Source organism: Aotus nancymaae, unplaced genomic scaffold (assembly GCF_030222135.1).
Source record: "Aotus nancymaae isolate 86718 unplaced genomic scaffold, 86718_ANA_hifiasm-v0.15.2.pri h1tg000025l, whole genome shotgun sequence".
NCBI classification, from domain to species: domain Eukaryota; kingdom Metazoa; phylum Chordata; class Mammalia; order Primates; family Aotidae; genus Aotus; species Aotus nancymaae.
In genome coordinates, this window is record NW_026988438.1 from 19,481,416 (window position 1) to 19,506,082 (window position 24,667).

General features: G+C 37.1%; 2 protein-coding genes across 2 annotated transcripts in view; both read right to left on the reverse strand.

The window, feature by feature from the left end:
• CDK14 (cyclin dependent kinase 14) overlaps positions 1–24,667 on the reverse strand; it is a 763,966-nt gene that overhangs the window by 679,069 nt on the left and 60,230 nt on the right. The window lies entirely within an intron of this gene.
• PTTG1IP2 (PTTG1IP family member 2) lies at positions 753–23,280 on the reverse strand. The gene is given in 5 exon segments (XM_064380318.1): positions 753–912; positions 4,295–4,388; positions 5,819–5,912; positions 13,861–13,907; positions 23,136–23,280. Coding segments are annotated over 5 exon segments (540 nt in total).

Consider the following 24,667-nt stretch of genomic DNA (forward strand, 5'->3'; position numbering starts at 1 on the left):
AGCCCACAAAGTTATTTTTTGACAGTAATTATAAAGGACTATGTAGTACCCTTTCCTCAGTCACATTATTATGATGTAAAACTTTTTGTAGTCCAATTAAGTGAAAAGGGGGATCAAGATTTTGACTCCAGTGGGCTTTCAGGATCCAGACCTGGGTAGAGGATTGGGAGTGACCGCCTAGGAATTGTGGGTGATCAGCCAAAGGAAGCCAAGATTTGAGTCCTGGATAAGGGGAAGTCTTGTAAGTAAGGGAAAGTTTAGAATCAAGTTGAGAAGAGCGGATAGTAGGTTAGCCAAGGAACTAGGTAAGATGAAATGAATTAATCTGGGAAAGCCTGCAAGAATTCCTGAAGACAAAGGTCATCTTTTGTCTGGTTGCTTTTGTAGAGTGGGAGTTGGGGTAGCTGGGGAAGCTATTAATATCCCCAAATGGGCTGAAAAATTTTAGCCCTTCTCTATCAATATTGTGATTTTACCAATCCTAGTCTAGCTATTGAGGTTACCAAAATGTATCATGGAAATGGGAACAATGAAATCTGGGTTGTTATGAGTCCTACCATACTTTTATTTTTGTTGTTGTTTTCAGTGACAGGTTCTCCTTCTGTAGCCCAGGCTGGAATGCGATGGTGCAATGTGCATGCAATACAAGGTGCTCACCGTAACCTCAAATTCCTGGCCTCAAGCAAATCCTCCCACCTTGGCCTTTCAAAGTATTGAGATTACAGGTGTGAGTCATTGCGCCTGGACCCTACTCATACTTTAATTTTGATGTTTGGAACAAGGGAACAAACTGTTACTGAAGGAGTCTGGGACATTCCATCAAATAAATGAAAACACTTGCCAGTAGCATTCCAGTTGTGAACAGGACCTGTTTCTCGTCTTGCATAAAAATAGACACGATTTCTGTTCAAAATGATAGTGAATTTAGAATTAGGCTTATTTTCAGAATAGTAAAAGTGATAGGAACTATTGTTTTTTCATTAGATTACATTTATACAATTTTTAAATTTTTAATATTATTTATTTTTGAGACAGAATCTCTCTCTGTCACCCAGGCTGGAGTGCAATGGCACGATCTCAGCTCACTGCAACCTCTTATCCTATTTTTGGGTCCTGTCTATCTTATCTGCAGTTCCTTGTTATAAAAAGTGTATAATCTGAACCTCCTGGGTTCAAGCAATTCTTGTGCCTCAGCCACCTGAGTAGCTGGGATTATAGGCACTTACCACCATATCCAGCTAATTTTTGTATTTTTAATACAGACGGGGTTTCACCATATTGGCCAGGCTGGTCTTGAACTCCTGGCCTCAAGTGATCCACCCACTTCAGCCTCCCAAAGTACTGGGATTATAGGCATGAGCCTCAGCACCCAGCCTTATGTAATATTTTATCATTGCTTTATTAAATTCTTATTTTATCCCTCCACCAGGAGAATTAAAATATTTAATTAAGAAAAGCAATTAAAATAAATGGAATATAATTGATAATATCAATAAGCTAGCAATAGAATTAACAAATACTTGTTTACTTGTTTGTGTCCTCTTAGGAAGTTATAAGCTCCATGAAGGCAAGGATTTGATGTTTCTCTTTTTGTTTTTTGGTTTTTTTTTTTTTTTTTTAGACAGAGCCTCACTCTGTCGCCCAGGCTAGAGTGAAGTGATGTGATCTTGGCTCACAGCAACCTCTGCCTCCCAGATTCAAGCGATTCTCCAGCCTCAGCCTCCTGAGTAGCTGGGGAGGAGAGGTGCGTGCTACCATGTCCGGTTAAGTTTTGTATTTTTAGTAGAGATGGGGTTTCACCATGTTGGCCAGGCTAATCTCGAACTCCTGACCTCAGGGGATCCGCCCGCCTCAGTCTCTCAAAGTGCTGAGATTATAGGTATGAGCCACCACGCCCAGCCTAATCTTTCTTGCTTATTGTTATATCCCTATGACAATGACACTGCTTAGTGGTTAATAAATACTCAAAAAATATTTGCTAAAAGAATAGATAAGAATCAAGGAGGCATCGAGTACATGGACAGGGAAAACTTGTATTCTCTAACATTTAGAACTTTTTAAAGTGCTTTGATTTATATAATCATAATTGTGGAATAATATTAGATCAAATATGCCAATAACTATTTTGATATTTCATTGGTCATTCTAGGATATTTCTAAAAAGGAAAAAGTTATGTTTCTAAAACCTAACCAGGATCTTTGGTTTATGAAGTGCAGTAAGTCCTTAAGAAGATAAATTCCTCTACAGAATGCAGTGCTCATTGAATTAACAAGGTCTATAAGATTTCTAGAGGAAATTAAGAAAGAAGAGCTGGTAGATATACAGCAGAGTTAAACTAGAACTGAGTACAGTTGTTGGACCATATTTGCAGAGAGCCTTCAGGGTTTTTCATTAAAAATGCAGATAAAAGAAGCTTCAGTGATGGATATTTGCTCAGGACCCAACACTTATGGGCAGAATTTGCCACTTTACTCATAAGCACTATATAAAAAAGTAATGACAACAAGGAGCCAGGATCCTAAGAAGAAAATATAAAAAAGAAAAAAAATTACAAAACAGCCTCTTTCCACATATGTAATGTGCCCTATTGGTTCTTCTTTCTGATTTGTATGTGTGTATGTGTATGTGTATGTGTGCATGCTTGTTTTAGAGGGAAAAAATAAGGAATACCTTCCATTCTATCCTAACTTGTCTTTGTATGTTAATAAGGAAAAGACCATCTCTAAGCCAGAAAAACACAGAGTTCTTGACCAAGTTGAGGTCTTAAATAAGCAAGCAAAACATTGGCTAATGCTTATCTTTTGTTTTGTTTTGTTTTGTTTTTCTGCAAGCACTATGGTGACTTACCTTAACTTTTTATAAGCACATTTTACTTACCAATGGACCTATAAATGTGCATTTATCTTATTTTGGGGTCCTGTCTATCTTATTTACAGTTCTTTGTTATAAAAAGTGTATAATCTGAAGAAAGAAAATAATACCATACTGGGATGAAGAAGAAAAAACAAATTTGTTGATATGTATGAACTATGCAAATACTTTCCAAATCTTCTGTGAAATCCCTTTGAAAAATTTACTTGAGGAGGTACTCCACCAAAACGAAAAAAGGAACCTAAAAAGAGGAAAATATGAGACCCCCCAAATTCTCCTAATTCGGTAAAGCAGTAAAAAGAAACTAATTTTTACATGTTAGAACAGGAAGTCAGAAGACTTTAAGAAGAATGTCTATAAGAAGAAAACTAACATATCTTAGCAAATATAAAAATGAGTTATCACAGTGGTGGGAATAAAGATACATGTGTTTTTGTTAATGAGAAATAATGAAGATAATTTAAATTCTAGAAAGTGCAAAAGCTGTATAGGAAAGTTACAATTAAGTAACATGAAGTAAGCTGAAATATAGCATGACTTTGTGAAATAAAGAGTAAGAAAAGAGAATCTATTTGATCTTGATACTTGATAATTCTTTTTCAAGCAATATAGGTTAGTGGCATAGAATTATATTTCCTACTTCCACTTTGGTTCTTTAGTGAACAATATTTTTATAATCATATATAAATGTGTGTTATCATTTTTAGTAGTTAACAAATTTTAGACTCAAATTATAGAGTAAGCATTTCAAGATATAATTATAGCCACAAAACAGAATGTAAATATTTGACAAGGTCAAATTAATGAGAAAGCTTATAGAGTTTAGGAGATAGAGGAAGTAAGTATAGGGATCCAAATTTTCTTATCTTTTATGGGAGAAGTATTGAGACATAGAAACAAAGAATTAAATGGATTACTCAAAGTCAAAATGATAGTCAGCAGGAGAAATATTAGTAATCTTGATATCTAATAACTAAAAATAATGAGAAAAAATAGTAACAACCCCCAAAGATACAATAATAATATCCACTAACAGCAAAATAACAAAAAATGTGTATAGTGCAAGATAAATTTTTCTGCTTTAATAATGGGGAGTCAATAGATAACATCTAAAGTTAATAAATCGTGAAAAGAAAACATAACCATCAAAATCAAATATATAGAGGTAACTACAGAAGAACTAAAAATAGAGCCATACTAAAAGGATTGCTTCTGTGAAGAAAGTATTAGAGGTGGGGTGAGGGATGAGAAAGTTACTTTTTTTTTTCATTTTATAATCTTCTGTACTTTTTGGATATTTTTCCTTACCATGTAGATATATTTTTATTACATAAAAAGGTAAAACATTTCCTGATGACTAGCTTAGCATTCTCTTCAATGATATCCCAAAGTTCATTCTAACTAAGGATAAAATGAACATACTCCTGCAGGTAAAAGTGATAGGCGCGGCAGAACCAAAATAATGCTGTAATTAATATTGCAGTGAGTAGAAGCATCACGATTCCAAACATGTCAACTGAAATGTATAAAAAGAAACATATTTTAAGTTCAGAACATCAGTAATTTCTGCTATTTTAATCTTTTCTAATATCATGCAATGTGATTCTTTAACAAATGATTATTGAAAGTAACGATACAATAACATACATTACATATTCCAATAAAACTACCATTAATACAACAATCACATTTGAAAATAATCTGGGTTGCTAGAGGAGGTAACATTTGATTTATTTATTTTTAAATTGGTAAACTACTAGGCTACTGGCTTATTTTTTTCATTATTTTACCTCTAAACTCATTTCTGGTACTATCTTAATAGATAAAACAACAACTCCCTCAGGCTGTTATAGCTCTAAAGATACATATAGATACCAGGGTATGGTTTGTTTGAATTTCAGCAGTCCATTACCAAAGAGACAACCAATGCCTGCTGCGAAAGCGTATTTCTACCCCTTGCGAAGTTTTTTTCCCCTGTCTCAGTAAGCACTATGTAGTTTATTAGCTTGGTGTCTTGCAAAATGAAACTAGAAGGGCAAACATGAAATTGGAGACTAGAGTTTCTGTTCATACTAGTTACACAAAGTATAACTTTATAAGGCAAAAACACATATGATTTAAATATAACAGATAGTACCTGAAAGAAACAGAGATTTGAGGGCAAAATTTGTATCTTTTTACTTCAATTAAGGAAAAAGGAAGACAATTGGTTGTTCTAGATTGGGTTTTTCATATAGCTAGGACTTACCTAGAAAGTTTCTTGTTTCAACTCTTTAAGAAAACTTTTTAAATGGTAGTGGTATGTTTTTCTGCCTTGGTCAGTACTGTATAACATACCAAAAGTCCAACATTTGAGTGTAACTTAAAGATTCTTTGATGCTTAATATTTGTCCAATCCTAGTGAATCATTATTCTGAATAGCAATTCTCAGTGTAGAATACATTAGCTGAGAAAATATAAATTATAGCAATGTATCTAGACACAGGACTAGCTTATTTAAAAATCCTGGAATTCCTAAAGCGGCATAAGAATACAAACATCCTTTAAGTGAGTTATGGATATCATACACCAGAGATTTTTAGAAATGGAAATTTAAAGTATTTAGCAACTGGTATGGCGAAGGATCCACCAATCAGAATGAGCGTTGACTTAATTTGAATGAATACTTGCTGCAAACAACCAATAAGCCTATATTAGGAGGAAAGACTAATGAGCATCCCTGGACTTGCTATGTTTTTATTTTTATTTTACTTAAATTCTGGGATACATATGCAGAACGTGCAGGTTTGTTACAGAGGTATACATGTGCCATGGTGGTTTGGACTTGCTATATTTTAATATGTAAAGCAAATGTAATAATTTATAATCCTTCAAATGTTGCAAATTACTAGCATTTGCAAGTCGACCGAAATAAAGAACATAAAAATTTAAATAAGGACAACTCACCTTTACAGTTTAACCAATATACAGAACTGAATCAACACTCAAAATATGGAAAACAATATTTTTTGCATGTCTTTTCTTCACTACATCAAATACACTATATTTGGAAAGAGAAAAATAAAAGTGTTGTCCAAGTATAATAACCACAATCCCAGGAAGGTTTCAGTACTAATTCAATAAGTATTCAATATATAATAGCCATTATAATAATAATAATAATTATTATTATTATTTGTGCTAGATGCCATTGGTGACTTGAGATCTCCCTTGTCAAGCCCATGTATCCAAACCTCAGCTGCAAAGAGTTTTGACTGCCAATGGCTCACAGCTTCCCATCTTCTTAAATGAAGAATGGGGACCACCTAGCCCATGAGGTTACTATTTCCCCAGGCCAGTGAATGACTGATACGGGGTTCCAAACAGTGGGCATCCTTACCCCAAGGCAGGGACAACTCTGCGAGGCAGCGACAACTCTGCTGTGTAATTTTTTTTTTGTTTTTGTTTTTTGTTTTTGCCCAAGGGCTGCCCATGATTAAGACCAAGAGCGGACTTTAGCCAAGACCTCATCTTTTCTTGGCTCTTGCCCCTTATCTTCCCTGAGTCTCTCACTCCATAGGATTTTTGCTGAAGAGTAGTCACTCAGAAATCACATGTACCTGAATCCCTTTCTCAGACTCTACATTTAGGAAACAAAACCAAAGATATTATTTCGCAAAGTTGTAATAAGGACTGTGATAAATGGTTTTAAAACCACTGCATCACTCTTTCCATTCCTCTTGCCTGCATCCCCCACTCTTTCCTTTGGGATTGCTCCTCTGTTACACATGGCCTAGCCGGTGCCGTCAACAAGCCTTACCTCACCCCTCTTCCCACACTGCTCACTGGTGCTCAGATAATCATGTGGAAATAGAAAAATGGAATTCTAAGTCCCTTAAGCAAGGCCTAAAGGTGAAAAACATTATGGGAGAAAAGACTAGAAGAACCTGCAAGAGTAAAAAAAAAAAAATGAGGACAGAGTGGTAAAAATGGCTATCACTTACATAGGGCCTACTATGTGACAGGTACTATTCTAAGTCCTTTATATATATCCACTCATTTCATACTCATGACAATCCTGTGAGCTAGGTACTATTATGTCCGCTTCATAGAAGAAAACAAGAAGGCACAGAGAAGTTAAATGACTTACATAAGATCAGATACCTAGTAAATAGGGGAGCCTGGGTTCTAACCTAAGTAGCCTGGTTCTGTGCTGGTAACCAATCCTGTAAGATTGAACCCAGACCCCACCCGATCACTTCTTGCTGTACATCCTGGGACCAGCTGAGGTAATGATTCACCCCAATGTAAACAACCACCCCTTAGACACTGCCTGAGTACCAAGGCTATATCACAGGCCAGCTTTTGTTTCACATTGGCCAAGACTGAAGGTCAAATCAAGCCATTCAGGCAAATGTAAGATTGAAGCCACTTTCACTGAATGAGTCTTGTCTTCCCAGATGGTTGCTGAAGGCCTGGAACTGCAAAGATAAAGTCTAGATTCAAAGATTACAGCCCACAGAGACTTCTGGTCTTGGTTATTAGTACTCAGAGTCTCTGGGAATCAAGTCCAAGATCTAGCAGGGCTTTAAGGGAAATGAATTGCCAGAAAAAAAATCTGAACCTGCAGCTAAGAGGTATGTGCACTTAAGTGCTAAGCCCAGGCCCCAGTAACCAAGTCCCCAGTAACCAAGTCTACCACAGGCAAACTCCTAAAGAAGTGCAGGTCCCAGAAGAGACAATCTCCCCTACGCCTCTCTCTGGTGGGGACTCAGAAAATTAAGGAAAAGAAACTCCTTCGGTAGCAGCTAGACTGGCGACCAACAACTCACTGCGCAGCCAGGAAACTCGACAATGTATTACAGACTCAGAACATACTATAGGATTATTGGCCACTATCTTTCTTTCTAAATGGGAGCCTTTACTGCTGTTATCCTGCTTTATCTCTTCTATTGAACAGTGGGTCTTTGGGAGTTGGTTTAACTGATTATATAGCTGACTTAAAGGAGTGCCTGGAGCCGTATTCAAACACAATCAAGAGTAATACACATCTCTGAGATTTCAGACTTAGAGCTGGGGGCAGTAACTGATAGTGACTTTGAATAAGTCCAGTTGCAGTTGAGATTTAGTTGCATTGTTTTGCCAGGAGCATTTTTAAAAATACTGGGATGGGGAAAATAGAATATGCCTGTCCTCAAAGGTCAAGGGTGAAAAATGGTAGACTGAAGTCGTTTATTTTAAAAATCTGTCTGCTACTTTGTGTCCCCTTTCTTCTTTTTCTGGTAATCACGCCTTCATCTACTGAGGACCTCTTCCCCAAACCTTGCGTGGTCCTGTGGCTGCCAATAAATTTTGCTTTACCCCGTTCCTACTACTGGAATGGTCTTTTGACCAAGGCAGTAGTCCAGTAACCAATGCTGGACCAGACAAAAAACCCCAATAGGGCCAATCAGAATCTTCTTTGGAGTTGTATACAGACATTGGGTTAGATCTTCTGGCAGCCAGCCTCTTGCCCAGCTGTATGGAGAATGTCTTTTTACCACAAGAGAAAATAAAATCAATTCCCAGAGGGAGGCAGAGCTGAGAGATGAAAGGAAAGAGGAAAATGGGAAGGACATCTTTTGTTTGAGTTGTGCAAGAAGGCAAGGCCGCACCTGGTCTTCCCAATATTGTGAGTCAATGAATTCCCCTTTTTATTAAATTAGTTTGAGTTTGGTTTCTGTGCCTTACCACAAAAATATGTGACTAATACCTTAACTAAACCTAAAAAGTTATCAAAGACCAGAACTTCACATTGCCCCCCAGAACAGTATACTATATTCAAAATTCCTAATTGGTAATGTATAATTTAAGGTAAATTACATGATTTTTTTTCTTGTAGTTAAGGAAAATAACCCATATAAATATGAAGCCATCAGCCTCTTTGGAGTGTCACAACTGAGAAGCCACCTAAAAGGCTTTAGGGTGATGGTTAGTATTGTTTCATGGGAAAATTATAGTACTCATTTTAGGGTAGAACTGTTTTATTAAGTTTATATGGACATTACAATTGCTATTTTAATAAAAAGATCATTAAAATTAAAACATGCAGAAAGTGGGAAGGTACATAACAATGTTTAGTGGTTAAGGTTGTATAAATCCAATGGCTTAATATTATATCAGCAGTTGGGGGATAGGGTGTGTAGAAAATCTAGGATTGTTCCAGGTGAAAGAAAAGAATGGAGAGCCAATGAGCGAAAAAAGAAAAAGCCAATGATTTCTAAAATTATGAGAGAATGGTACCAGAAATAAACAAGTAAAGAACACGAGCTTCTTTGGGGAAGACAAAATTATAAATTTAGTTAAAGAAATTTTGAGCATGATGTGATTAAAAAAAAAAAAAAGTATCCAGAAAGAAATGCCAATCAAGCAGCTGTGAGCATCACTATTGGGGGTCATTAGGTTCAAGGATGTGAATTCGGAATTTCTTTATATGCAGGTTGTGGTAGAGACCAGGACTGTGGAAGAGGTGGCACGAGGAAGTGTGAAGAAATTCGCTCATTTAGGAAAATAAAGAAGAGGAATTGGTAAAGGAAACAAAATGATGAGGGAAGAAACAAGGCCTGTATAATGCCAAGATGGCCAAGGAACAAGCAAGTTTCCAAAAGGAATGAGTGATTAATTTGAAAGGTTGTTGCATTTGGTTAGAGTCTTTTGTAACCTCTAAATCAGGTTGCTAAGGATTAAATCACACTGTGTGATACGGAAGCAATGGTAAAATAAGCACAGAATAAATACTTCAACTTCTAGAAAGAAACAAAGAGAAGATTTGGTTTTGTTTGTTTTTTCCATTTTGTCTGAACTCAGAAGGAAGTCAATGCACAGAAACAGGCTGGATTTGTCAGAGGGAACAAGGAAATGAGAAAGGTTTTGAGTTTGTGAATGTGCATGCGTTTCCGAGTATGACACATACATAGAGGTGAGCACCAAGGGATTCACCTCAGAAATGAGAATAGACTTCTCAAGGGGAAGGCCAATGTTAGAGAAAAGATACTGAATTGGTTCAGATGAAAAATGAGGAAACCTGAACCTGCCAGATGGTCTTAAAATTCTCAAGGAAAGTCAGACCCTGAAAGGAGGATCATGCCAATAGCGGTAAAGTGCTGGGAATAGTTGCCATGGAAAATAATCCACAACACTGGTTGTCCATATATTTTTTTCCAGCGGAAGGACTCCCAACAGGTGATATCCACATGTTCACTGGAATATCCAGATTTGGATCCATCACCTTCCACTATCCCCAACTCCATACCCTAACACACACACACACACACACACACACACAATTTTTCAGAAAAATAAATATCAAAGTGGGCCTCTCTTTGTGGATTGTAAGGAATAACATTTATAAATGCATTTTACAAGCATATGAGCAATCGTCATTTCCTATGAACTGTACAATAGATAAGGTAGGCTGTGGCAGATTCAACAAATCCCACTGGGCTTGCTATAACTTGACTCCTTTTTGTCTCAACCAACCATCCATATCAGGTCACAATTAGTAAGAAAGATGTGATTATAGAGAAAACCTAGAATCTATTCCAATATTTTATTTGTTTAAGTCAGTTGCAAAAGTCAGTCTTATGATGCTCATTAGCAAAAAGCAAAAAATGTGCTTATGACAAGTCTCACCATTGTGACACCATGATTGAGAACTTTGGTTCCAAGGATTCAACGGGGATGCATAATGACTTTGAATGGCAATAAAAGCACAGATAACGAGATGCTTCACCTTTTTTAGTTAGCCTGATTTTTAAAATTTTATTTCTAATATAAAATATCAACAAAAATACAATATGCTTTTCATATGCTATGTTTATGAGTTGTGTGTGTATGGGGAGTTGTAAATGTGATTTTTATGACTGAGTTTTTGGTAAGAATGCTTTCTAACTCTAGGAAGGCTAGTCCTATACTATGAAATCACAAGGAAATGTTTCAAAAAGAATCTAAGGAAGATTCCCTTTCAGTTAAGAAGAATAAGCATATCATTTATCATCCAAATTGGAATATTTTGGGAAATGAAAAGGAGCTGGTATATATGTTCTCCAGGTCAATGGAGAAGTGGGTATAAAGTAGCACAATATACAAGACATCTGTTCATCCTCTTTTTAGTCTAAAAAGAGCTCAAATATTCTTGGTTGCTTTACGAGTTAACATCTTATAAACTCTGGCACTTTCTCTGGGAGTACAGGAGGTGGCAGAAACTACCACTAAGAGCTTTGCATCCTTCCAACTTCTGGGAGAGCAGGGGATCTTTTTCCAAAGGATAACACCCTAATTCTATGTTGACCATGTGGAATTATCTCTTAGTTCATTTCTATGAGGTACTGGAAATATTTTTTAAATTACACTCAAATACACATACTCCCAGTGTTTTCATAATGACTGATATTTTTAAAAAATTTAAATTCTCTACCTCGCTTCATTATAGAGTATAGTGAATTAATTTACCCTTCTTTGAATGGGTCAAGAGTTAATTCAATAGTTATTGAATGCTTGCCATGTGTGGGAAATGTGTGAGGTGTTAGATATGCAAAGATGAATAAAACATGGACTCTGTCCACAAGGAGCTGAGAACAAGGAAAAGGTGAACATAAAAACAATTCAAATAATATGATTTACGATTCAAAAATGTACATGTTCAAGTCTGAAAGAGAGGTATAGGGGAAGTGGAGTAGGTATTCTTCCTCTAAAAGGAAGAATAAGAATAAGTAACGTTGTGTAAAAATGACAGCAATGTTATCAGTTGCGGAATGACGTTTATATGTAAGTCCTCAATTTTTTCCATAAAATTGGAGATGAATACATCCGTTGATATTGATGGGATGAGGGAATTGCTGCTGTGGGAAATTTTAGGCAATGTTGCTAACCAAAAGCAAGGATGGGTAATATTTGGGCTCAGGTGAGATCAGAAATTGTGACTTTGTAGTTGTACTAATGCAGATGTTGATGAAATATGCTCAAGCAGCAATCAGCTAGTAATGCACAGCAAAGGAAAATATAAACCGAAGGACAAATGACCAATCAGAGCTGTGGAACGTGGATCCAGAGCAGTTAAAAAAAAGAGGGCGTACGCATTGCATGCCTGTATCAAAACATCTCATGTGCCCCATAAATATGTACGCCTACTATGTATCCACAAAAAATAAAATTTTAAAAAAAGAGGACAAAGCCATTAAAGTAGACATAGTTTTTACAACTCCCAGGGAAGTAATAGATCTAGGTAAGGAACATTGTTGGTTGCTAACATCATCAAATGCTAGACAATAAACATTATCTGCCTCCAAGGGCCTCTCAGCATGAAGCATTCCTACCAAAAAATTAAACAGAATCTGATAAAGCCTTTATATCTAATTATCAGTTTATAAGTACAAAAGAACAGGGAAAAAGAGGAACATGATAAAAAAGTGCATCACTGGGATGTGACCAGCAAAATCCAGACTATGAGAGGACAATCTAGTTTATCCAACAAATAAGTTTCAAAAAAGAAAAAAAACAAGGAAGAAGGAACATATAGATTCAAAGATACTTATGATATATATCAGCCAACTGCAATGTATGAATGTGATTCAAACAAACAAAGATGACTCAACAAGACAAATTTATTATTTTCTGGGTGTCTGATAATATTAAGAAGTTGTTAACTTTTAGGTATGATCATGGATGAACTTGTAATATTTTAAAGTAAAATGTTGATTAGAGACATATGCTTAAATATTTTAAATAAAACGATATGGTATCCATATCATCATTTGCTTCAAAATAATCCATTTCAGGGGGAAGAGCATACATTAGAAAAAGGTTGGCCAAGATGGCTCTTGGGGGTATAAACTTTTATTATATTGCTTTCTTCATTGGTATATTTGAAAACTTCCATTATAAAACATTTAACAACAACAAAAACTGGAAGAATATTGCATTCAGGTGAACAGTCATGAGAATTCACAGGAGGGAAGAAAGTCCATAGGAGAGGGCCAATAAACTGAAGGGAAAAGAAGAGTGTTAAAGGACTGGAGGATGGTCTTTTCTTCTTGAGTAGGTACGATGTAAGGGAGTGAGAATACAAACGCCAGTGTAGATTGTGCAGGGTTCAGGGATGCCACAGAATTGATGTCTTACTACACAGGGTTGAGGAAGGCAGGACACTGACTGAGACAGAGTATGCCCGGGTCATCGCTGGCTGTGGAAAGCATGTAAGGCAATGGTAGTACGAACTGGGTGGAGAATTCCATGAGCCATAAGCCTAGGTCCTCATTAAAGTAGACGAGTGATTGACATTTATCTTCTTAGAGGAAGATAAGACAGGGCAGAGGGTGTATATCCAGATCACTAGGAGTGATACCAACTCGAGTGTGCCCTTTTCTAAGTAGTGATTTCAAGCTACTGTTTTTAGTGTTGTCAGTTGTCCGATACAAGTTAGCCTACAGTGATTTTTATGAGGGTTGCTGCAAGCCTGTCTGTGACACAAGGTGGTCATTTCTCTCATAACTTAAAGCATTTCTGCTTTCTTTCAAATCTTAAATGAAAAGTAATGATTTCAGACATTTAATCATCAAAGAAGAGGGCTTTAGCTACACTGTGGTTAAGGAATGGTATGTCATTCTTTCCAGTTTAGGAAATAGAAGTGGGAAGGAAATTGTCACCACATCTCAAAAGATCCATCTTTTCCTTTACTTACAAAAAATTATCCCAAAATTTCAGTATAATTTTTTCAAGCAAAGAATTATTTTCTTTTTGAAGTATAATTTTCCAGAAAGAAGTACATGTTTGTACTCAATTATCTCCACTGTTTATTTCCAGATCCTCAAAGAATGGTTTGAAATGCATAAATAGATCTTAATAACTGTTATGAGACATTCCTGTTATAAACATTGTGTAAAACAAAGTTTAGCATATCTTTTAAATGACAACTGTAAATTGTGACTTTATAACGTTCCCAGAACAATTTCCTCATAAGAAAGTTAACTTACTTTCCTATCTTTTGTGCACAACTGACAACCCTTCTTTATAGCACGTCCTACAAGAAAAAAGTATTAAATACAAAAATAAATGCAAATCCTTTTTATTGCTCAATTTTATGTAAAAGTGCATTTGATTTAGTCATTTCTGTTTTAAGCCATATTCATCTATACCCCAGCATTTTACTTCATTATTTTCATGTATCTAGACATTTCTTCCACTGGTACGATATACATCTTCTTAATCTTTTCTCCTATTTCTTGGAAAAATATGAAATGGCATCATATAACTTTGATGAGCAAAGTTCCAAAAAAACAACCCCAAAACCCAGTAAGGAAAAACAAATTGGCAACACCATTGTATTTTAAAATATCATGTGTTGTTATTCAGGATGGTATTGCCAAGATGTTCCTACTTAACTAATTAACCCTTTAAATATTAAAAAAAAAAAGTAATTCCCCATCTGTTTTTGCCACAAAGCTTTAAAAACTTCTCCAAAATAAGTATTTTTATTCCTCTTGTTTTATGGAAAAACAAACAGTATGATTATTTGAAAGTTCTAGAATAAAAACTCGGAATTTGGAAAAAAGCATTAAATGGCTCATTTTATTACTGCAACATCTTCTTAAATAAAGGGTCTAGAATTAATGTCCTAGTTGTTTTGTGATACAGCAACAATAAAGTCACTCTTCTCTATTATTTTGGGGACAGAGTTCATAGGCTCTGTGGGAAAGGTCAGACCTTCCTATTTAATTTCAAATTGTTTGATTGGATGCAGATCTGATTGGGCTGGGGAAAAAATTTTACAGTTCAGCTTTCAAATTCAGTCCTATTGAATGTTCCTTCCTCCTAGCTGAAAGTATCTTTGAAATACCCATGGGAAAGTTGAGTGAAAGAAAAGGCAAGGTGAATGGGAAAGATTCTGCTGCCTCAGCTATGTGAAGAACAGCCTCCTTTTGGGAGGCAGAAGCAGGGAAACAGAGGACACATGACTTGGCCACTGTTCTCCGAGCTCTACGTGCTTCCCACAGCTTTTTTGTAAACTAAACTTTTTATTTTGGAATAATTTCAGATGTACAGAAAAATCGTGAAGAGTCTACAGGGAGTTCCTGTATATCCCTCACCCAGTTTCCCTATTGCTTATACCTTACACTACCATGGTACAGTTATTGAAAGTAAGAAACTAACACTGGCACATGACTTTTAACTAAACTCCAGATTTTATCAGGATTTCATCAGTCTTTACACTAATGTCCTTTTCCTGTTCCAAGATCCCATCCAGAATACCACATTGCCTACAACAATATCTCACTCTTGCCTTGTTTTTCATGACTTTGACAGTTTTGAGGACTACTATCCTCAGTACTTTCATATATTTTGTAGAATGCCCCTCAAAAAGGATGTGTCTGATGCTTTTCTCATGATTAGAGGGGGATGAGTTTTGGCGAAGAGCACTGTAGAGAAGAAGTTCCCTCCTCAACACATTATGTCAGTAAATGGCCTGCTCTGGTTCCATAGTGGAGGTTTAGATTGAGCATTTGTATAACTAACCAGCCATCTCTTTTAACACTCATTTTTGCCCTTATTGGAAAACTAATGAGGTTACAGCTGACCTATGTGCCACATGAATCAGTAGGTTCTTTTTTTCTGTTCTATTCCTGAAGAAAGAGGTTCTAGCTATTTCTATGGCATTATCAGGTACCAGATTATTTCACCCTAAAGCCCTGAGGTTTGATTGTATGTTTTCTATCTGGTTACTTATTTGCTCTTGATTACATTTTTCATGACTTCTGCATCATTTCTCCTAGTTCTCTTAAAACATCTCTGGCCATTCTTTTTCAGTTTCTTCAACTAGTTCCACTTCTACCAATGTCTGAAATGTTGCTATTCCATAAAGTTCCACCCATGATCCTCTTCTCCCATGAAGGATCACAATTTCAAATGCCTAGAGATGCCTGGAATCAAAATATATTATGCCAAATATCAAAACAAAACTTTTTATTGGTACTATAATAAATTTATAATACAAAAATAAAGTTTTTCTGCAAGGAAAAATTTTTCAAGAACCGCTAAGAGAAAAAAACAATGGGGAGTATATGAAAATAACAAGATTTTATATATTAAAATTATTCTTATATTATATTTACCTATTACATCTATTTTAAAACTGTTGTTAGGTGAATAAAAGTTTGTAATATGCCATCTTGGTGTACTGTACTATATGTCAATATGGAATATCACTTTTTCTTTGACAATGATTTTTTTGACTTGAATTCTATTTTGCATAATATTGCTACACTTGCTTTCATTTTCAATAGCATTTGCAAGGCATATCCTATTCCATCAATTTATTCTTTATTCCTTTATTTCCTCTAGTGGCCTCAAAATACATATTATATTTCTATTCTCGAGCTGTTGCTTTAAAAATTTGGGGCGATATTTTATATGCATCTTTCTGTCATCATTTAATCAGGATCTACAGTCTCAACTTAGACAAAGATCCTAATATGTTTTTACTCTTCTCTTTCTCCCCATACCACTTCCCAGTTAAATAATTTTAACTATTTAATAGCAGTTAAACTTCCATATGATTTCTATATCACATGGATTTGAGAAATCAGATGGAATTTAACTGCTATTAAAGTTATTAATGATTATTAGACGTATTTAAATTGCTGTTGACTTACAATAAATTATTTAGAATTAATTTTTCATTTTACTAGTTTATTTGCTTACTACTCTTTCTGGAATCCCACATTTTCCCCTTGGATTCATTTTTCATTTTGCTGGATTATATTCTTGAGTATTTTTTTAGATGTCTGTGAGTGATAAACTCTTTGGCTCTTTAAGTGTCTAAATGTTTTTATTTTGTATACTGTCTAGAGCACAACTGGCTTAGTCCGTTAATATGTTCTAGTTTCAACACCATTTTCTTCAAAACTTTAAAGAGATATATGTATATATGGAGTGTCTCTCTGTCGCCAGACTGGAGTGCAGTGGCGCAATCTCAACCTCTGCCTCCTGGGTTCAAGCAATTCTCCTGCCTCAGCCTCCCAAGTAGCTGAGACTATCTGCACACATCAGCACGCCCAGCTAATTTATATATTTTCATAGAGACGGGGTTTCACATCATATTGGCCAGGATGGTCTCGATCTCCTGACCTTGTGATCCACCTGCCTCAGCCTTCCAAAGTGCCGGGATTACAGGCATGAGCCACCACGCCCAGCCCAAAGATATTTTTCTGTAGATTTTTCTTTCATTAGTTCCTCTCTTCCATTTCTCTCCTCCTGAAACTGCTATTACATTAGTGTTAGCATGAACTCTTGTCTCTTTTTTCTACAGACTCTCTATCTCTTGTTCTTTTGAACTACATTCTGAATGGCTCAATTATTGAGCTTGTAATTCACTCTTTAGCTATGTTTATGCTGATTATACTTTTAATTTCCAAGATTCACAATCTTTTCCAGAATAGTCTGTTCTCATTTCATGGATATCTCCATGAGCATATTAATGATAGTGTTGAGAAAGGCATCCATCCTAGACCCTGAGCATCTCTGAATTTCCTTGCTGAGTGTGCCAAATTTCTTGGAATAATCATTCCCTGACCCTGCATCTATTCTGTATCTAGTAACCTAGTCAATTAAATAGGTCAAGGCAACCACAGTGTAACTATAGTCACAATTGCTCCCTAGGGACTAGATATTTCACTGCTTGCTATAAAAAGTCATAAGCTCTTAGCCCTGGGTTCCTTAGCTGCAGTGCAACTGGTTGTATTTATAGCCACAATATGATTGTTCCATGGGACTTGGGGGCAGGAGAACTTGTGCTACCATGCTTATGTTCCTGCTGTTGGCTGCGCTATGAGTAATAAACCATCTTGCATGGATCCATTGAGTCTCACTGTCTACTTTTAGCACCTATGGAGTTGTGGCAAGCCAATCTACTTACTAGCTTCGTCATTTCTTTTGGAATCTTGTTGGTCCTTGCCATTTTCTATAGGAGAAATTTCTAATTTCAAGGTGTTATGTCCCCCTCTATTAAATGTGTCTCAATAAATTGGCTCTTGCCTTTGTTGGATTTCATGATTCTTGATTGTGTTAGCACAATCAAGTTAGGATTTAGGTGTATGTATATAGGCTATTTCCACCTCTGTGGTGTGGGAGAGGATTGGGACGTGCTGCCAGGTTCAGTGTGTTGGTAGTACATCTTTCCCTGCCTTTCCAGGCCAATAATTTACATTCATTGTTAACCTGGGGCAGTTGCCTCTGCGACTCTGCTGCCTACTTCTTGAGACAATTGAGAAGGTAGAGAGGCAACCAGCCATAGTGCTCTAAGGTCAGCACCCAGGTAGCTGCTCCACAACTCCTTCATGCTCTTTATATTCAATGATGCTGAGCTTGGAGCAACTCCATAATACACTCTTCCATTAGTCTTCTCTTATGTGTGTTTTAGGCTGTGGCTTTCTCCATCAGTCTGATCTCAATTGCTTTCTGTTTTTCAGGGATTCTTAACATTTTCTGGCCCTCATCTTGTTTTCCAGCACTGTCATAATATATATCTCTATCTCTACATCTGTATCTAGTCATGTGCTGCATAACAATATCTTGGTTAACAGACTGCATATAGGATGGTGATCCCTTCAGATTATAATACTGTGTATGTGTGTGTGTGTGTGTGTGTATATATATAATTATACTTTAAGTTCTGGGGTACATGTGCAGAACGTGCAGGTTTGTTACATAAGTATACATATGCCATGGTGGTTTGCTGCACCCATCACCCCATCATCTATATTAAGTATTTCTCCTAATGCTATCCCTCCTGTAGCTCCCTATCCCCCAACAGACCCCCATGTGGGATGTTTCCCTCCCTGCGTCCATGAGTTCTCATTGTTCAACTCCCATGTATAAGTGAGAACGTGCAGTGTTTGGTTTTCTGTTCCTGTGTTAGTTTGCTGAGAATGATGATTTCCAGCATGGATGAAGCTGGAAATACCGTATATTTTTACTGTGCCCTTTCTGTGTTTAGATAAGTTTAGATACACAAATACTTACCATTGTGTTACAATTGCCTGCAGTATTCAGCACAGTAACATGCTGTATAGGTTTGTAGCCTAGGAGCAATAGGTTAATTTAGCGTAGGTGTATAACAGGCTATACAATCTAGTTTTGTGTAAGTATACTCTATGTCATTCACATAATTATGAAATTGCCTAACTATGCATTTCTCAGGGTATACCTATCATTAAGTAACATGTGACTGCATGTTTATTGAAAACTTATCATGTACCAGACAGTGTTCTGAGTGCAGAACATAGATTAACTCATCTGGTCCTCACAACAACCATTTACAGGAAGATACTATTTTATTCTCATTTTACTGATAAGGAAATTATGACACAGAAAGCATGTGCCTAGTAAGCAACAGAGCTGGGAGGAGTCCAGGCAGTGTGAGTTCTTCTGCCTCTCTGGCGAGACAGGTACTATCAGAGAGGTGCAGCTAAGTACAGGAGCAACTCTTCACTCAGATTGGGTGGACTAAGGAAGGTGGAATTTGATCTAGGCCTCTCAATATCAGAATTCAGTTTTACATCACAATTCAGCATAATGTCAAATTTCCCATTTCTGCTAGTGGCAGAAAACTATAAACTTGCAAAGTTAAGTTCAGTCAATTAATTCATCCTCCTTTGAGTAAATATTAAATGAAATTTAGGGTTCACTTCTTCCCCCTTTACGTTGGGGATGCTATACTTCTCTGGGAGCAAAGGCTATGTGTTACCCTGGCACTAAGGTGTGACTGGCCTGAGTCTCCTCCTCTTCCTTGCTAGCCTCACTGTGTGAATCTTATCTGTCCCCTTCTTAGGGAGTGTCACGTCTAGCATCTGCAGTCCTGCTGTGGTTTCTAGATGTGTGGTCTAGTATTCTCTGGGAAAGACCTATCTCTCTTCAATTCTGCCAGCTCTCGCAAGAGCTGCCTTGCCTGTACTCCACCCCCCATGTTGGGAATTTTAGGGCTTTTTACTTTTTACTTTTTTCTTTTCCCTACAAAATTCTTATGTCCAAGGGATTCTGACATGTAGTCCTTGAGTTCATTTCCTACTGTTACCTATTGTTTGAGAGTCACATTAGCCTCATATTATCTAAGAGACCAGTGGACTCGGAGTAAACTCTAGAAAGTGAGTGACAAGTTCCTAATGTTTTCAGATTCCCCTTCAACCTGTCTGAGATTTTTATCATCACCCCTTTTCTTTACCTCAGACAGAAGTGATATACCAGGTTTCTCCCCTGGTTCCCCAGCAACATTTAAACCTTAGCATCAATGTTCTAATCCTCCTAATACCTGCCTGATAGTCAAAATCTTAAAGTGCTTTTTGTCTTAAAGATGGTTATATGAAGTTAGGAATTCAACCAGGAAAACAGAAATCACTCGTGTATATATAACACTGGGAACTTAGTACTAAAATTGGGTATGCAGGGGATGAAAGAGGCTGAGAAGTCTACCAGTGGAAAGAAAGTGAAGTCCCACCTCCTCCCAGATAAAGGCTCCTCCTAGGCTAGAGGATGGAGGAATAAAGCAGCTACCAGAGACCACCACAGTAAGTAGGCTTAGAATATGTGACAAATATTCTCCGTGTGTTCACAATTAGCAGAAATAAAGAAATGAAGAGGGAAAACTCAGAAGCCCTGCCTTATATTCAAATTATTTGGCCTTCAATTTATTTCCTTGGAGCTATCTGCCTTTTCATCTCATTCTGATATCTTACTATCTTGACTTTGAGGCTTGCTTCACTGAATCTATTTCTCATTTGATTGTTTTCTAGTTCAAAGCACTTGTAGGGAAATTTTCATGTTACTTAAGTTGTGTTTTCTTCTAGGGCAGATTATGTGGTGTGTGTTGTGGGGGTGGTTTGCATGCTATCATATACTCCTTTATTTATTTTGCTGTGCAAGGTTTACATAGTTGCTCTATTGTTTCCATTCCACTAATGCTTACGTAGCTCTGTTCACACTTTCTATTTGTTCTGACATAGCGTACATGAGATCTTAACCACCTTACCACTACTCTTGAGATTTTTTTCAAGAAGCTACAGTTTTATGGCATTTTATGTTCTATTCACTCCATTGTTTTCAGCATTTGACAAGGGGGAGAACTCAGATGAGGCTGTGCCAAACTTTGGTAGAATGTCTGGCTCTGCTCTCTCTTTTGAGGTTTGTCATTTTCCAATGTCAAAGTTTGCCAGAGCTTATCAGAGGTGTTTCCCATTTCCACAAAGGGGATCTCTTTGGACTCTAGATCTGCCCTCAAATCCAGCTTATAACTCAGGAACCTGAGTTTCCATCAGAGAGTCAGGCCCTCTCTCTTTCGGTCCTCATTCCACTTACTTCTTCTCAGTAGCCATTTTCTCTTCTCATCTTTAGAATAAGATAAAGAATAGGATACCTACTCAACTTGTTTCTCTCTAGGTTTGGGAGAATTAATAAAAATTTTTGGATTACAGTGACTCGCTAGTTACCTCTAAGGGAGGGGGTGGTAACATTTGGAGTCTTGCCATGCTGTGCTATTCTGTTCTGATCCAGAATCTTTTAGTTCTTTCCTTAGTTGCTACTTATTTTTTGCACTATGTTCCTTTGTTGTCTGGTTACTTCTAGTGAAAAAATTTCTCTGGATTTTAGTATAGTTTTTAATCCATTCATTAGATGGATTCTAGAAGATTAACCCAAAGTTCCATCAAGTGCTTACTATAATTTCTTGAGATATTGATTACTAAACTCTCAAATGCATATGAACATCAGAGTTAGAAGCCCTGGGGATCAAAGCAACCTGCTTAGGGGGGGTCTCACTTGATGTGCAATCCTTCACAAAGTCCTGTCTGTTGCCTGTCACTTAGGGCAAAGTCCAAGATGCAGATGAGGATCTCAGTGAAGGCTTCAAAGCCCTTTCTCAGTTTTGGAAGTGAAAGGTATCGTGATGTCTAAGAAACCGTATCTTTGTTAGTTGGGAAGATTAAATGTAAGCACAAAGGGGAACTGGCCTGAGCCTAAGATGCAAACACTCAGGGGAGGCCCTTGACAGGTTGAACCAGGCTTCCCAGGCAATAGCAAGCTGTTTCCTCAGAAACAGGGATGCCAGTTGGCCAGTCCTAGAAGTGGGCTAGCTAGCATCAGAAACTTCGCTCTTTAGAGATTATCTTATCTGTGATTTTTGATTTATTTTACTTGTTTGCTTTCTTTTTTTTTTTTTTTTTTGTTCTTCATCAGCATTTTGATAAAGTCTTTTGAAAATTTCCAGTATGAGTCCATTTTGCTAGGGAACAAAAGGAAGAATTTGTTTCTATGCTTGGGCCTATGCTTTTAGGTGCTGTGTGTTGGGAGAAGGGGCCAGGACAGCACTGGAACACTGTTTATCTTAGAGTACGTATAGGGGTGACCAAGAGGTTAAAAAAGAGAAATCTGTGGGAAAGACGAAACCAAAGAAAACAAGCTAGGTCTTTTACTTCAGCCTCCCCCAACCCTACCCCCTCAAAGGAGATTCTTATTTCAGTGCAATGCTGAGAACTATGGGTTTGGTTTTAGTAAGGAAGACTGATTTGCTTACAGATACTAACATTCTTTTCTACTCTGGAAACCAGACAGCAGTAATTATTCAGTCTCATAGTCTTTGTAAAAAATGGCAATCTTGGCTTTACAGGGCACTTTCCAAGTAATTCAAATTCTGTCCCTTATTTTATCTATATGGTTCCAATCTAGGATACTAAAAACCTTATTTCCAGGTTCATGAATTTAACCCAGCATGACTTCTAACATTTCAAAATTTTTTCATTTGGGGAAGGAAACCAAGAGAAGCCTCCAAACTGAAGTAGTTGTTTTTTTTTTTTTTTTTTTTATGAAAAAGAACAAAGGATTTTATTAGCTAAGACCTTTAAAAACTAAAAAAGAGGAGCTATGACCATTGAGTGGGTCTGATTACAACAAAACTCAATGGCTTATTCACAACAAAAAGCTTGTATGCCATAAGTCATACAAAAAGTGAAGTGGGAGAAACCATGCTTTTCTTCAAATTTAAAACTGTTTGAATCCACCTTTCATATTTCAGATAAAGCAAATTAATCTGAGTCCAATTTAACCAAGTTTCACCAAAACCATCTAGAGCCTTTAAAATGTCTTCCCATCAACACCAAATGACAATTTTGAGATGAAAGTTTTAGTAAACCCGGATGGCACAATTAAAAGGAAAAACAATGCTGGAACACATGGGGCACCCGACTCAGGGCTCCAGATCACTCACCCTCTTCAATTCCATCTCTTGGTTTCTGATTGTTCCTGGGGCTGTAGAAAAAACCATTCTCTGAGAAGCTGATAAGCAATTGGATGAGAAAGAGGGAGAGAAAAATTGGTAGGAGGATCTGGCCCCATGCCCACAGCCAGCACATCTCTCTTTGGACCTAGTGACCCTTGCCACTGGGAACCTGGCAGGCACCAGCTACAGTGTTGGACACTGAGACCCACTCAGGGACTGTGACCTACCACAGCCCCGGGTCCTATGGCTGCCACTTTCAAGCCCTGGACCCCAGCATAATCAGCAGAACCTTAGAATCCCTAATGTTCTAGCCAGAATGTGGAATGTTCATAGCACAATCCTGGTAGGCACTGGGCTCCAGCTTCCTGGGCCCTGAATATCATGTACAGTAGATCCACTGGACTTGACTGAGGTCTATTTCTGCCAAGCCAACACCTTTTCCCTACTACAGTGTTGTTTTTGGAGAAAGACCTGGATTCTAATTTCCACTACAAATATGTGTACAGCAGTTGCATTCTTCCATGCTGCCTTTTCTCTGATGTAAATGAACCTACCACCCACAGCACTCCATGGGAATGGTTGTGCGATCAGTGAGTGGTGAGGTCATGAAACTCACAGCTCTGTAAACCCTCGGTCTTGTCCCTAACCAGCCTGGTGATCCTCTTGACATGCTCTAATGCAGTTTCCCAAAGGTAAGTATGTTTTGGATAGTACACAAATGTCTTTTATTTTCATAGTTATGAAGTTATTTTAATGAGTATTGGAAAAAGATAACCAGTAGTTACACTGATGCAATAGCAACAATATATGCTTTTAAAATAAATCTGTGCAAAAAAGGACAATTTCCAGAAATATAAATAGTACACAACTTAAATGATATGGCAAAAATTGGGGTGGTGGTTCCAGAATGACTGAAATTTGGGCAATCTTGCCTCAGTGTGTGTATGAGGGAAGGGGCAGAGGTGGGTGATGAAAACTTGTCCTTGACCAGGGATTATCTTGTTTTGTTTTTCAATAATGATGAGGTGGGGAAGATGGCTTGAACCAAGAAGTTTGAGGCTAGAGTGAGCTATGATTGCATCACTGCACTCCAGTCTGGGCAACAGAGAAAGACCTTGTCTTTAAAAAAATAAAAAATAATAATTAAAAAAATAAATGATGGAGTTGTCCCACAGTAGTCCTGGCATAATGATCTGGACTGCCTCCTGAGGAATATAGGTCTAATATGGACAATAAAGATGGAGGATGATAACATGTGCAGAGTTCCGGGCTACTTCTTCTTTACCCATTTGCAATGCAGAGGACAGACAGAGGGTAATTAGCTATAACATAAAAAGTGCTTTTATAAACTGACACAAAAAGGACAAAAGACAAACAATAGGAAAATAGACATGGGATTTGGGGAATCCATTGACAGAAAGGCAAATCCAAGTAGCCAGTGAATACGTGAAAAAAAAAATAGTTTAAAAACACTAGTACTAGGAACTAGGAAATTATAAATTAAAACTAATAATGAGCTA